The 15,265-nt window shown below is 41.0% G+C and overlaps 1 protein-coding gene across 2 annotated transcripts in view; it reads left to right on the forward strand.

The window, feature by feature from the left end:
* The window catches only part of EPHA4 (EPH receptor A4), a 51,471-nt gene extending 38,501 nt beyond the window's left edge, over positions 1-12,970 (forward strand). Inside the window, exons 9-18 of one of the 2 annotated variants that reach the window (XM_075201868.1) lie at positions 1,203-1,261; positions 1,473-1,586; positions 1,704-1,889; positions 3,403-3,464; positions 4,197-4,406; positions 5,920-6,069; positions 8,143-8,336; positions 9,695-9,850; positions 9,995-10,678; positions 11,057-12,970. In XM_075201868.1, the coding sequence (XP_075057969.1) occupies positions 1,203-1,261; positions 1,473-1,586; positions 1,704-1,889; positions 3,403-3,464; positions 4,197-4,406; positions 5,920-6,069; positions 8,143-8,336; positions 9,695-9,850; positions 9,995-10,109 (1,246 nt within the window). In that variant the 3' untranslated portion in view covers positions 10,110-10,678; positions 11,057-12,970. The remainder of the gene's footprint in view (positions 1-1,202; positions 1,262-1,472; positions 1,587-1,703; positions 1,890-3,402; positions 3,465-4,196; positions 4,407-5,919; positions 6,070-8,142; positions 8,337-9,694; positions 9,851-9,994; positions 10,679-11,056) is intronic. The other variant, XM_075201869.1, reaches the window with a different exon arrangement.
* Positions 12,971-15,265: the final 2,295 nt, after the last annotated feature.

The raw sequence follows: 15,265 nt of genomic DNA on the forward strand, positions 1-15,265 counted from the left end.
AACTAATTATAGGCAAACTGTGTTTTATATAAAGAAAATCGGCGTTCTGACATCCAGGGAACATCAATGCTCTTTTACCAGTTAAAGCACCAGAAATTCCCGTTCTACTCTATTCACGGTTTATATGAGATGTCTCTTGGGCATCTCAGTGGGGTGTGAAAATACCTATTTTTGTTTTGTTTCTTTTTCTAATGGATAGAATGGCAGGTCTGAGTATCCGATAAGCCCCTGTGTCATCAATCAGGGGACACTGGAGGGCTGATCAAAGCTGACCTGGCTGTTACATGTTCCTTCTGTCATTGTGTACATATATGATGCATGGGGAAGACGGCTCACACTAGGCTGCTATTTCACAATGCATACACATACCAGGCTTTTGTTTAGAGAGAAATCCTGTGGGAAAAGTTACCTCTTGTTTGACCCTCTCACCTGGCGGCTTATGTGAGAAGGAGGGGGTAGAAATCTGCATCTCTCTTAGCATTCTCTAGTTAAGACTCGGGGCCACCAGTGACTTCCTAGCAGTTGTTGAACTTGAAATGTTAGTATCTCTCTCATTATAAGTTCAGTAGCACGATGGAGGCTACAGGTTGTCTACATCTCCTTTCATGTATTACTGTCCCTCAAGTCACGTTCATCTGATGAACGCTGTCATTATTACTGACCAGTCTTCCCTGTCTATTGCTTTGATGAAGAACTCACAACGTTTGGCTGAGAACGGACAATGGCAGCCAGCAGTGTCAATAACAGGACACAGACTCTAAAGGGTCACACAGGTGACAAGATGTGCCTGGGAAGAGCTTGATAACAGAGCTATCATTAAATGCACAAAGCCTTCAATTAGTGTTTTATCAGTAACCTTGTGTTCTTTAGACAAAGCCCCCTTAGATAAAACATAATTACTGACTTCTATACATACCAAAGCTATTTCTGTTTTAAAATGTTGTTAGAATCCTGCAGGTTGAAACATTCCTAAAAGGAAGATTTTGCGATAACAGTGGGGACACTTGTATATTCTTACCCTGTGTTGCTGGGTTCTGTCTTGAAATATTTCTGCCATTTGGTACGAGGAGTCGATGGTTAGAAAATTTTATTTTATTTTAAGCTTGAAATAATAATCGCTCTAATTTAAGTACTATGCATTGGTATTTGCCTTGACAAAGTTATGTACGTGATCCTGAGGGATTTGTTCTTAACCCCTGCAGGCGGAGCAAGTACAGCAAGGCGAAACAGGAAGCTGATGAGGAGAAGCATTTAAATCAAGGTAATGATTTTTAAACTGAGCTCATCTGAGTAGTATGACGACAGTTACATTAGAAAAATTACAATTGACATGGTTTAAATCTTATACATTCAGCAAGGATTATTTCATCTACGTCACTAAATGGCTCTCGCTGACTTTTCAAGATTTGATGAGTAAAATATATAGTTTGTTGACTGAGACTACATCTCATTTTTCGTCGTCTTTTGTCTAGGAGTGAAGACATACGTTGACCCATTTACGTACGAGGATCCTAACCAGGCAGTCCGTGAATTTGCAAAGGAGATTGATGCTTCTTGTATCAAGATTGAGAAAGTAATTGGCGTCGGTAAGTGGGAGAAGCTGGAATTGACAAGTTGTGATGAATTATTCAATGTTGCCACTCTGAAGGCCGTAATACTCTGTTTCTGGCATGGTAAACTACAGCCTCCTTTCTTTCTAACAGGTGAGTTTGGAGAAGTGTGCAGTGGGCGTCTCAAGGTTCCTGCGAAAAGGGAGATTTATGTGGCTATCAAGACTTTGAAAGCTGGTTACACGGATAAGCAGAGACGGGACTTCCTCAGCGAGGCCAGTATAATGGGCCAGTTCGATCACCCGAATATCATCCACCTCGAAGGCGTTGTCACTAAATGTAAGTGTTGTGTACCCTGTGTGTGTGCGTGTGTGTTTATCTATATATCATCATCATCACCATTTATTTATACAGTGCCACTAATTCCGCAGCGCTGTACAGAGAACTCACTCACATCAGTCCCTGCTCCATTGGGGCTTACAGTCTAAATTCCCTAACACACACACACGGACACACACACAAACACACACACACACAGACTAGGGTCAAAGACATTTTAGACCAGTCACATGGTCCTAGTGACCGTTATGTTATTCCCCCAGGTACCACTACATCACATTGACATATAGGTCTCTGCAATATTTATATATACGTCTGTCCTTAGAACCTCCTTCAGTTTTCAGTGCATGTTCAGAAGCATAATAGATCATCCCATCATAGATACAGAATCTCTATGTGAGATGACAGATGGGACAGTTACACTTTTACCTAGAGGAGAGGGAGCTTAGACCGAGCTATCCATCTTCATGTCAGTTAGAAATGGCTTTGGTGATTCTCATTGATAGGGTGTTGCTGGTACAGCATGCCGACATATTGCAGGACTGTGTGAGACCGAGCTATAGGCAGGGAGCAGATGGCAGTAACTCCTCTCTATCTTGGAACGAAGGGAACAATGGTCTGAAGCTTAACCTTCATTGGCACGTCTTCCGGCAACACAGGGCTCACAAGTGGCAACGGGTGGCACACATTGGTTGAAGCAGCTTTCATTAAAACTCATTTGCAGTCATCTGCTATGGCAGAAGCATGTGGAATCTGCACAGTACAGCCATCAAACGCTTACCCTACACTATGTTTTCCTTCCCTTGTTAATTTTCAATTTTTATGGGAGACAGTGCTTTCCAGTTCTTAGCAGCTAATGAATTCTACTTCTTTATGATTCCCATCTGCTTAAATATTTCCAGCTTACCCTCCGCCTTCATGTTGGTTGACTGCGGCAGCATGGCAATGTGTTGCGGGTGGGGGCATGGATAACGGGCCCCAGGGCTAATTTTAGTACTGTTCGCTGGGAGGTGGGGATGATGTGAGCGGTAAAATGCTGGTCCTAGTTTTTCCTGTACATTCCAAGCTCCTGATTTAGATTCCAGCAGTGTCTTATTATCATCTCGGTGACTTATGAAACCATAAAATCTGAATAAAGCCCTTGCATGCATGGCATTAAAATATGCTGGCGCTCTAATAGCAGCAAGAGAGGAGAGGGGAAAAAAATGTGTTGCATGAAAAATAGGCCTCTAAGACAGAAAAGTGCTTACATTTCCATACGCATTTAGATTGTAATTATGCAGAGAAACAGACACCCACTATGAACTAGTCACCAGATTCATGTTTCATAGGCTAGGTCACAAATGCAATAAAATGGTAATTTTAGCAAAGAGGGAGGAAACCAGTTTAGAGTGAACACTACAACCCCAGGGGGTGTGCAATTTTTAGCATATGTAAGTTGTTTACCAGTAATTGTTGCATAGATATATTTTCTGTTATTAATGGTACTGAAATCTTGTCTTTTAAACAATAGGTAAACCAGTCATGATTATCACGGAATACATGGAGAACGGCTCCTTGGATGCCTTCCTTCGGGTGAGTAGATTGTCCTGTTGCACATTACATAATATACACACAGAAGGAGTCATGTGACATGCCCCAATGTCGCTGCTTCATGCCAACTGCTGACCTAAATGCTGCCATGTTTGCTATTTACCCATCGTACCACAGGGCCTATGCACTGTTACATGACTATATTTAGGATTATGCAGCATCTGTGCAACAAGACTGCATACTTCATTTAACTATGTTTAGTTTAGAGTTACACAAACCAGACAATTTTTATGACACATTCTGGTAAAAGCAATTATGTTTTATGGTCATGTTCCCTCACGTGTTACAACTTGCCTAATCTTGGCCTAAGCTGACCTACTTGAAAACACCTTGAGAAAAAAAAGAGACACTGGTTCCAGGTCAGCATTAAAGTAATAACAGCGAAGCAACAAGCGTGTGATTAAAGCCCCATTATGGAGTCTGCTATACAGATAGTTGCTCCTCGTAAAGCTTTTAGCACATGAATTATCTTCAAAGGGAAGCCATCACGTAGACTAATGGGTTTGTTGAAGTAAGGTGGCAATGCCATTGTGCCCACGTTGTTGAGTGCTGATGTCCCTATGTTACTTCTTGAAGTAGCAGTTTGGGGTTACCCCCATTACAGGGACAAAACTGAGGACCTTACATATAAGCTTTACTCTTCTTAGTGATAAGCAATTACTTCTGTGCTCTTCTGTATGTATCATGTAACTAATGATGCACTTTTTCTATCAGAAGAACGACGGCAGGTTCACTGTAATACAACTGGTAGGAATGCTGCGTGGTATTGGATCTGGCATGAAATATCTCTCCGACATGAGCTATGTACATCGGGACCTGGCCGCTCGCAATATCTTAGTCAACAGCAACCTGGTGTGTAAAGTCTCTGACTTTGGCATGTCCCGCGTCCTGGAGGATGATCCCGAGGCGGCCTATACAACTAGGGTAAGCAGGAAGGGTCAGTGTAACCGGAGCAGCAGAGTTGGACTGTGACCACGTTCGCCTCAGACAATTGTTGTCTGAAAATATTCCATATATTAATTTCACTCCTGCTCTGTGCATGGTGCAATGCTCCACTTTTATGTCAGGTTTATATATAGCAAAGTTTTTAGCTCCCTTGTGGTCTTAACTAATTTTATTGTGAACGAGTACTTAATACTACTTCTGAATAAGGCTTTATTATATTAAATTGCAATGTTTGGCATAAACATAACATAGCTCCACATATATTTGGCTTTTTAATACAGTATTAAGAGATTTGGTGGATACGGGCACTGGTGGTACACTTAGCCTAAGCTGCATTACTTGTGCTTGCCACTAGGGTGGGTGCAAACAGATCTCTATGTACCACTGGCAAGGCATCTGGCCTCGTATGTAACAATCTGCAGAGCCTTGTTTCCATACTGCATTCCACGGTCTCCATGACTTAGAGTTTACATAAACTACTCAAGAGAAGGAGGGGGAAGGTGCGGGGACGGGAACACACTTTGTGCATTACCACAACAATTAGGTGTATCAGTGGCAGGATCTCAGCCAAGTGAATCCAGCAGAGATAGAAATCAAGGAGTTGCTTTAGAAAGTTAACCAGGCACTGAGGCCTGCGAAGGAAGCCAAGCCCTTGTTGGCTTTTCCATTAATTGAAGGCATACCAGCAGGGATCTTGTTGCAGATGATCTGTAACACCTTCACTGCTGGAATGTAACATAGATCGCCGGTCTGTGCTACCTTGTCCCTTCACTTGGCTTAAGTAATACAGTAGACTGTGTTAATAAATGGAGCGGTGACAGCGTGACCACAGGCCATATCTGTCACTTGCATTCACCTTACTGTAAGACCGGACAAGACGAGCAACTGATTAAGGCCACAGCTGACAGTATGTGTTGTGGTGAGAAATACACTGCCAGACATTTCTATCTGTATTACATAGCCCATGTTAAATGGAAGGACTTTATGATAACATCCCCCGGATAGTTCACCCAGCAGGATTGACGTTACTCTGGATTAAGGTTCTGATTTGCAGCTAGTGTACATTTTCTACGAAGGAACCATATGTACTGAAAGACAAACAATATGTACTTCTTGTTTTACCCACAATCCTGGCTCTTTGCACCATAACAAAATAAAGCCAATTTTCCTCACTTTCTGCATTTAAATTCCTGCTTCCAAGACCAAGAATCATAACAAGGGAATCGGGGTGGAAATGCAGCATTTACGTAACCTAATATGAGCAAGCCATACTTCATGTACCTTTGGAATCCGTATCACAAATGCAGATTAGTGGTTCATGGCTCTGTAATTAGGTTACCAACATATTGTAAAGTGTGATTTGCAGAGTGAGGAGTGATGAAGCCAAGTTATGTGCATGTGACAATGAATTAATAAGCCAAATAGAACCACTGGCAGGGTGATATCAAGTGTCCAATTGTGGTTTAACATGAGCCTTTTGTGCATTTTGCAGGGTGGTAAGATCCCAATCCGATGGACTGCGCCAGAGGCCATCGCATACAGGAAATTCACATCTTCTAGTGATGTGTGGAGCTACGGCATCGTCATGTGGGAAGTCATGTCCTATGGAGAGAGGCCTTACTGGGACATGTCCAATCAAGACGTAAGCATTAATGTTTTCTTCTCCATATTGAAATACAGTCTAAAAATGAAGAGGAAGTCTGAAAACCCACCTCTTCAGATAAGCTTATAAAATTCCTCAACCACCCTCTTAACCTCACTACATTACCCTATTACCACCCGTTACGCAATTTCACAGAAGACAACTACCCCCTGACCAACATTGTTGTGTGACAGGATCATTTAGCCTATGAGTCACTTTTACCTTTACAGCCTGGCTGGACCGGAATGCTAAATGTAGCCTTAGCCTCATGTGTCAAACTCCCATTGTCCCATAGATTGTAAGCTTGTGAGCACCTCTCACCTCTTTGTCTGTTTTACCCAGTTTGTTTATTAGTTTACTATGTTTGTCCCCAATTGTAAAGCGCTACGGATTATGTTGGTGCTATATAAATAAATGATGATGATGATGAGGAAGTCGATGTTTGCTCACTTGATAGTTTGTTTATGAGTGTCAATGAAATCACTGCTGTTTTTTCTGTGTGAAGCGCTGATTGGTGCATCTGATGGTGATGTCACAGAGGGGATCCTAATTACTTGACAATATGACATCATTGCACAAAGCCTAAACTATAGAAAGAATAAATAATACAATGTCATTACTTGTTGCGTCATTAACAATCTCATCCACTGAGAGAACCTGCATTGTAAAGCACAGTGAGCTTGGTGTAATTATCTCTTGAGCCAATAAAATGACTGTCCCTAGGGGACATTAAAAAAATAATTCACTAAATGGCCTTCCTTAAATTATGCATATCTTTTTTTAAGTGTACCATCTGTAGAGCCTCATAAGGGATCACGTTCAGACAGCTGTCTCTGGGTGACCCACTGAAACCTAAGAATAGTTTCAAGGGAAATAGCTCACATTGTATTTTGTACATGTACAATAACAAGGAAGAAGATGCGAGATTTTTTTTTTCTCTTGGTTTCCTTGAGTATAACATTCAAAGTAAAATCCCATAGTCTATCTGGAACCTGTATTGTGCAAAGGTTTCCTCCGTTCCAGAGATCCCAGATATTTATACCTCATTCTCTCCATGCAGCCAGCAGACCCTATCCAGGTGCACGTGGAAATATGATGCTAAAAGGAAAGATAACCAGGGATATATAATAAGAGGCTCAGCTGGTCCAGCACATCCTGAAACATAAGATAGAAAGTGATATTCCGGACAATTTGAGCTTGATCACTAGATAAATGACTAACTGCACCGTTTATTGACATTTAAATTGATTGCTCAACTTGTCATTTTTTTTTTTTTACAAAACTAAAGCACTTGACTGAGCTATCTGTTCTTGTCAGACATAGAAAAGTAGTAACCGGTTGTTAAATTACTAGTTATCTTTTACCAGCGATGTATACTCTTTTTTTATTATATTTATACTAACTTTTATTATATTTTCTAAAATTGTGATCCTTGATTTTGTCTACACCCCACTATTTAGAGGTTATAACATTGTATTTTGAGAGTATGGGATCATTTCCTACAGGACAATGCAGTGGAAATTTGCATGTCTCATTTGCATCTTTTTATATTTTAATTATTTTGAGGGTCTTCAATTACATCTTATGGTCCTCAACTTGTCATCGGTAGAGGGGAACCAGTCTGGTCAAAGCACTGCCTGCTCACACATTAAGGGGGATATTCAGTTGTTAGCGTGGCTGGCAAAAGTAACGTGGTGCGTGCACTATTACCGTCATTACGGTAATAGTGCGCGTAAATAACATTATTACGGTACCTTTCACGCTGGATTTCAGCTTGCGGCTCAGGGAGCTGCGAGCTGAAATCCGGCTTAGCATTACCGTAAGAACGGTAATACCTTTAACGCCGCGAGGAAATCCAACAATTGAATATGCCCCTTAGACCTTCCCCTTATCATATTGAACTTGCTCAAATATAGATGTGCAAGAAGAAGCGTAATTACAACTATATTGCTATGCATAAGGAATAGCTTTATTTCCTCCAATGTCGTTAACTATATTACAGCTATATTTCTGTTATTCTTTCCAATCTGACATAAATTTGTAATGACCATATATTTCTCAATCTCGTTAAAGGTCATCAAAGCCATAGAAGAAGGATATCGTCTACCCCCTCCCATGGACTGTCCCATCTCTCTCCATCAGCTAATGCTGGATTGCTGGCAGAAGGAGCGCAGTGACCGGCCCAAGTTTGGACAGATTGTTAGCATGTTAGACAAACTCATCCGAAACCCCAACAGCTTAAAAAAGACTGGATTGGAAGGCTCAAGGTGTGTGTGAGCAGATCAGCATGCACCAATACTACAGCTGTATCATGTACTGTCCTCTGAATAACAGCAGAACGGAAACAGGATATACTAATTAAATTACGCCCACCAATGAGGACACATTTGTAGTAGATATAGGTTATAAGTCCCAATGGGGAGATACCATCACACAGTCAATCACCACATCTGTCTGATAAATTATTCAAATACTAGTGAGCTATAACAGGAACTGTTTAATTACCCCCCTCCTCCTGACCCTGAATCAAGTCTCTGATCCATTTACATTTGTAACCGCATTGAACTGACTTTTAAGTATCTGTGTTTATAGATATTGATTGGATACTTTAGAAGCAGGCAGATTCCCACGGGCAGTCACAGAGGCCATGTACGGCCCTGTGCTGCTTTCAGTGTCTGTGGCTCCAACCAAACTTACAGCTGATAGGGGACAGAGTCCAATAAAAGGGAAAACAATATTTTGGGTAAAAGCATTTCCGAAACCTGATCCACTAATGAGATCAAGGTGTAAAGGGGCTTATATCAGCAAGGTGCTTAGTGCTAGACAGTGTAGCTCATAGGCTTCAGCTGAAAACATGGGGAATTTGCCTGTATGACTTTTTCCTTTCTTAATAATATTAGGTGTTCTCCATTCAGTTTGTTTCTAAAATGCGCTAAAAAGAAAACCTGATTTTTTTCTTCTATGTGTGAGTGAATCACCCACCGCAGTCGTCTGGCCTTTTTGCGCATCAGCTACAGGATATGTTACTAATCATGGCAGTGAATCTGCTAAAGTAATTACCCCGAAGGTCCAGCACAGAGGGAACTGAGGAGAATAGCATTCCTCAAACCCAGCATCAAAGACCCCCTTATTCTAGCCAATTCCATCATATGGACTGCTCAGGAACATGTTGATTAAAGAGCGGATTATCTCCCCTGCAAGCTGGGCTTTGTCTGCTCTCAGAGAACTTGGCGAGGATCTAGTTGATTGGGCTGTTTCATTGTGAATAAGCTGCATATAAGCTGTATAAGTACAGGAAGACTGATTAGAACATAACTCATAACTGTGTGTAGAAGGCTCCAGTCAGCATTTCTACTATTGAACCACATAAAACCAATGCTTTAGTATATTTTATACAGTATACAGAACTATCGTACATATCATAGAATGCTCTCACCTGTAGCGGAATGTTCAGGAAACGTTCTGTTGTCTTTACAATAGATGGAGAGTTGTAGTTCGCCTGACACAGAAGTAAGCCAACAATGTTTTCTATTAGTCATGTGATCTGTGCATTAATATTAGCTGCATATTATATTCATGTAATATGTTTTCTGTACTTGACTAACATTTATACCTCTCTTGGCAGAACAATCACTGCTCTTCTAGACCCCAGCTCGCCCGAATGGTCCCAGGTGGTCTCTGTGGTAGATTGGCTGCAGGCCATTAAAATGGACAGATACAAAGATAACTTCACAGCAGCTGGTTACACCAACTTGGAAGCAGTCGTCCTTGTGAACCAAGAGTGAGTAATCAAACTGTTCTGTGAGGATAATTGCACGGGATCGGCCTCTAGTGCGCTGTGCCGTGCTCCATGCTGTATTACTGGGGACATATAATGGTGTCCACAGCTATTTACTGAATGTGTTCCTTTGTGTACTCTGTCTAGTGACCTAACCAGGATTGGCATCACGTCTCCCGCACACCAGAACAAGATCTTGAGCAGCGTCCAGGGAATGAGGACCCAGATGCAACAGATTCAAGGCAGGATGGTTCCTGTCTGAAGTAACAGGACAAAGTTACACTCTCAGAACTCTTGAAAAAAATTAGTTTACCTCATCCATGCACTTTAATTGATGAACTGCACTTTTTTTTATTAACCTCACCCCATTGGACAGAGACTTTAATTATCAAAGGAGTGAGGTGAAACCCATTCAACACAAAAAATAAATTTAGTCATTTGTGCCACACTTACAGTAGACCATGCTTCAGGAGGATACAGACATCCATTGCAAGAGGACTGGGCACGCTCATGTTGCTGGATTCATATGATATACAAGACTTCAGACATCTCATTGTGAATTGATTTTGCATGTCACATGGACATCACTTTGGAATGGGTACAAACATCACTTCATATGTGCGGGCAAATGAAATAACCAGGTCATCCTTTGCTGGAGATACAGACAATTGTTGTGGGCAGAATGAGCCATTGGAAGCTGTATCTTGTGTGTCATTGGCCGATTTAAGGATCCTGCAGTCATGTGCTGGCTGGATAGATTATGTCAGGATTGATTGTGATGGAAGTGTGCTTCTATTACCCAATGGCATCAATGTAGATGAGCATATAAAGGTACGTTTTTAATTCTAGTGTTATAGTATTACTAGGCCACATGCCCTCTGGCTTTTCTGCAGTAAATACTGAAAGTAACATCTTGCTCCAGGGTTTAGTTTGCAGGCATCTGATTTCTGTCCGCGGCTGTATCGTGTTTCTCACAGATTTAGCATAAGTTTTTAATCATTAGGGAGGACTTTGGTTTTATCAGAACGGCAATCAGGGAAGATGATGGAGGGTGATATAAATTACAGAATGCTCTAACATCAGTAGTTTGACTCTTTTCATGGCTAGTCTTACTTAAGCAGACAACCCCATTTGGAATGCAGAAATATTGTATTTGTTTTGCTGTAAATGATACAAATCTGAAGATTTGCCTTCTTTTCCTCTTTTCAGTGACTCTATACATCCGTCACTTATCCATGGTGAGCTCACGGTCCAGACACAACTGATCTGAAGCCAAAAAGTTTCTTCAAACTTCAGAGAGCGTTGGGCGGACTTCCCATGTCATAGACACAGCTGCTCTTTCTCCAGCAAGAATAAAGATCCACATGGCCGTGCAGGTCTTCCTGTGTACTTCATGCCCAGTTACAATCTGCCCCGTCTGAGGCCACCGTAAAAGGACGATAGTTGCCATCTGATGTTTGATGCCATATTTTCAGGCCAGGATATTGTATTTTCCTTCAGTACATCGTGTTACTGGGGCCACACAGTCATTTTATTTTCTTTAATAAAAGGGAACAGAGGCACTTCCGATGCTGACCCAAAACAAGAGTTTCTTTTGTTACACTGCACACTAAAGACCAGCAGGACAATGTGTGGAGCAGACAAGAGGCCGATCGCTAAGGAGTTAAATGTACGCCAAACTAACCTTAACAAGGGGCCCAGCGTGCCATGCGCCAAGGGGTGAGATAACGAAGGATGATGCAGTCCGATCAAGGCCTCTTCCTCCTCTGTTATGGCCTCTAATGTGATATGACTTTCCTTTCAAGATTAAAAAAAAAAAGAAAATATATGCAATGTATCCGCTTTCAGCATCTTAACTGGTAACAGTGACAACCAGACAGAGCTGTCTATTAAGTTTATATATATATATATGTGAGCAAAGATCTATTTTATATATATAAACTTATGTTTTTTTGATTAACCCTTTGTGTTTGTCTGACCTCCTTCATCTCTGCGCTGCGCAGACTGACCACGATGAGGATATAGGAATATCGGGAAGTCTTGGAGCCAGCAAGACAACTTTAGTGAGTTTTATCACCAAAGCCTATTGCCCTCCATATAAAGACTCCGTTCCTCCATGTGTGTGCGCTGTTAAAAACAGTGATGCTGAGAATGTTATCAACCCTGATGGTTATAAAGAAACTACTGCCAGCCGTAATGGATTTTGATAGATATAAAGGCGAGGGTAGCAAGCATATCAGAAAAATCAGATCAGGTTTCTTCCATTCTGTAACACAGGCGTAGACACGTCTCGTATGTCGAAGCAGCCGTTGTTGTTTTCTCCGGAACAGTGAGATAAATTTCAAGCACAATGTTCTCCCTGATGGTTTATCGTATGAGGGCATTATGGATAGTATAATATTGTAACAGAATTGCAGTCTCTGCATTCGCCCCTTACAGCTCCTAAGATAGTCCACTGTGCTTTATGACGTTGCATACAAGCTGCAGACGAGGAGTGACATGTATAATAATCAGTATTGATGTGTTACTGCCAAAAAAAAATTCTATATAATCGCAAGCATTGTATACCTAGCAATACCCGAATTCTGATTGGATCCAGTGATTTCACGCTTATAATGGCCCAATTATGAGCAGAAATGTTATCGAATGATATAGTTCATCATTAGCAGTATTTTTCACTCCCTAACTCGTACCTAATCCTACCAAATGTTAACCAGAAAAATAAAAGCAAAAAGGGACATTTATATTTTTTTGTGTCACTGCAAATGATGAATTTTAATTTAGCTTATACTAAAAAAAAAAAAAAGGAAAAAAATTAAAACAAAAATCGTTCTAACAGAGCATTTTTTTTCTCGGTTCATACATTGTTTAGACTTGTTATGTTTTTCTATTTTGTTTCATTTGTAATTTTTTTGCTTTTTTTTTTTTGGCGCGGGGAAGAGCAACTGGTTCCTCTTCCCTGGAACTTAGGTACGCATAACTTATCTTCTTTATTTATGGTCTTTTTTATACCTAGTTTGTAAAATTGTAAAATAGCAAAAGTTAATGCAAATGTTTGCATTCTGGACAAAATAAAACAAACAAAAAAAATAAATAAAAATAAAGTAGTTACTGAATACACGAGTGCAGCGTTGTGTTTTTCCTAGTAAACTAATACATCTGTACTTCTGTGAAGAAGTCTAATATACTTTTTTAATTTGAGAGAGAGGCTGGGGAATGGTCATTTATATTCTATGACACCAGTTAAGTGGCGCTGTAGATGTCTATGGAAAATGTACCCTAATGAGACGAGTAATACTGCAGCTCCCACATTCAGTCAACAGTGCTCAAACACTTAAGTGATGAGTGGTATAGTCCTGGGGGTAAATGTATCAAGCTGCGAGTTTCCGGTGGGTTTGAAAAGTGGAGATGTTGCCTATAGCAACCAATCAGATTATAGACATCTAGCTATAAATGATAACTAGAAACTGATTGGTTGCTAGAGGCAACATCTCCACTTTTCAAACCCCCCGGAAACTCGCAGCTTGATACATTTCCCCCTGGAGTGGAAGTGAAGGGGTTTTTTTTTGTTTTTTTTTAAAGGTGTGTCTGTTTTAGGTGATACGGGTTAAGGTTCCCCATAATAATAAATGTATTCTTACTCCAGGTGTTTCAAAGACATATTATTGCATAACTGTATAAGTCAGTTTACTAACTGCAGCCCAACACACAATGTACAGGCAAAACGTATGCCTCATAAGTATGTCCAATCACAACTGCTGGTCATGTATGTTTTCAAACTAAATTAAATTGTAAGTGGGAGGACCAATCCATAAGATACAGCCGGCACGGAAGCCAACAGCTGTGTTTTCTTGCCACTTTGGAGTGATGGAATGGGAAGGGGCAGGGAATTACGGGGTGATGAGTGTGGCACGGAGTTTGATTAGCTGTGTCCCAGATGCTGCTCTCTGTGGCCAAGACAGACGCACTTCTTTTTAAATTGATCACTGTGAAACACAGCAAGTCGTTTAATACTGACACCAGGATTTGGTCAGCTACCATTAAGTGATTATTTATGAATTGATTATAGGTAGTGTACATTTGCCCTTAGCATGCACTACGTTTGCATTGAGAGCAACAGCTTTTTCATAGGGAAAACTGGCATACCAGCACCTCCAGATTAGGCTGCAAAAGTGTTTCACATTCATAAGAAGCTCAGCAGCAATGTGCGCGCAAAATAGAGGAACACTTACAATTTTGATTTTTCATATAGATATGCAAGCCCACCACGTCGGAGTTTGTTTCTACAACACTGTTTATAAAGTAGTCCCAATTCTAACCACCCAGATCACCCATTGTAGCATTATTATTATATTTTATTTATATATGAATGCTTATAAGAAATGGTAGGCAACCTCTTATCCTCAGTCGTAGCACTACAACTTTCAGAGCGACCTGTTAGAAGTTGGCTAGGCATCGTAGCATGTGTACTGCCACAGAAGCTGGAGAACCAGAGGCTGCCTACACTATTACAGCCACTGAGACGTGTTACTAGACTGGTTTGCGCAGGAACCAGTTTTGGAGCAACCAACATGACTGCAATGTACAGTAAATTTACTTTAATCCCATTGAAGATAAAATATATGCAGTTGACAATATGTGTTTTGTAGATCAACATCTGGTGCACAGCAGTTTATATTATTAAAATAATACAAACACAACATAAACATGCTGTACACTGAAAACAATAACATGGAACATCATGTGCTTGTGTTTCATTTAAGAGTTGACAGATTAGTAAAGAAAATCATGTAAATGGGAATAAAGTCAGGTGTTCCAGTCCATACAATGAATCATACTTACCTACTTTCTTCAGCTCCCTTCCGGGAGCCAGCCAGTGGAGGGGGGCGTGAAGGGGCGGGGTGGCCGAAATCGCGTCATTTCGGCCCCGCCCCCTGTGACGTCATGACGCAAATTGCGTCATTTGACAGCGGGGGCGGGGCCAAACGCCGCGATTCACCGGGAATCGCGGCGTTTGGGATCTAATTCTGCCCACTTCACTAGGAAGTGGGGCACTTCCTAGTGAAGTGGGCAGAATTCGGGAGATTGCCACACTCGCCCGGGAGTCCGGGAGACTCTCACAAAATGCGGGAGTCTCCCGGACATTCCGGGAGAGTTGGCAAGTATGCAATGAATTAATAAACAATATGTCAGAAATTACAACCGAGGTTGATTTTTGCGAGAGGTATTTTTGATTTATTGCACATTGAATTACAGAGAATACAGACAAATAATAATGCAATTTGTTTAATTCTTTGCCTCCGTCTGAGCACAGAACAGCCTGAGTCTTGCTGTGCTGGGAATGAGTTTTGGAGGAGGGGTTAAACACGCTTAATAACTAAAGAACAAAATGAATACAATAGATCGTTGATGCACAGT

This window comes from Mixophyes fleayi, chromosome 3 (assembly GCF_038048845.1).
Source record: "Mixophyes fleayi isolate aMixFle1 chromosome 3, aMixFle1.hap1, whole genome shotgun sequence".
NCBI classification, from domain to species: domain Eukaryota; kingdom Metazoa; phylum Chordata; class Amphibia; order Anura; family Limnodynastidae; genus Mixophyes; species Mixophyes fleayi.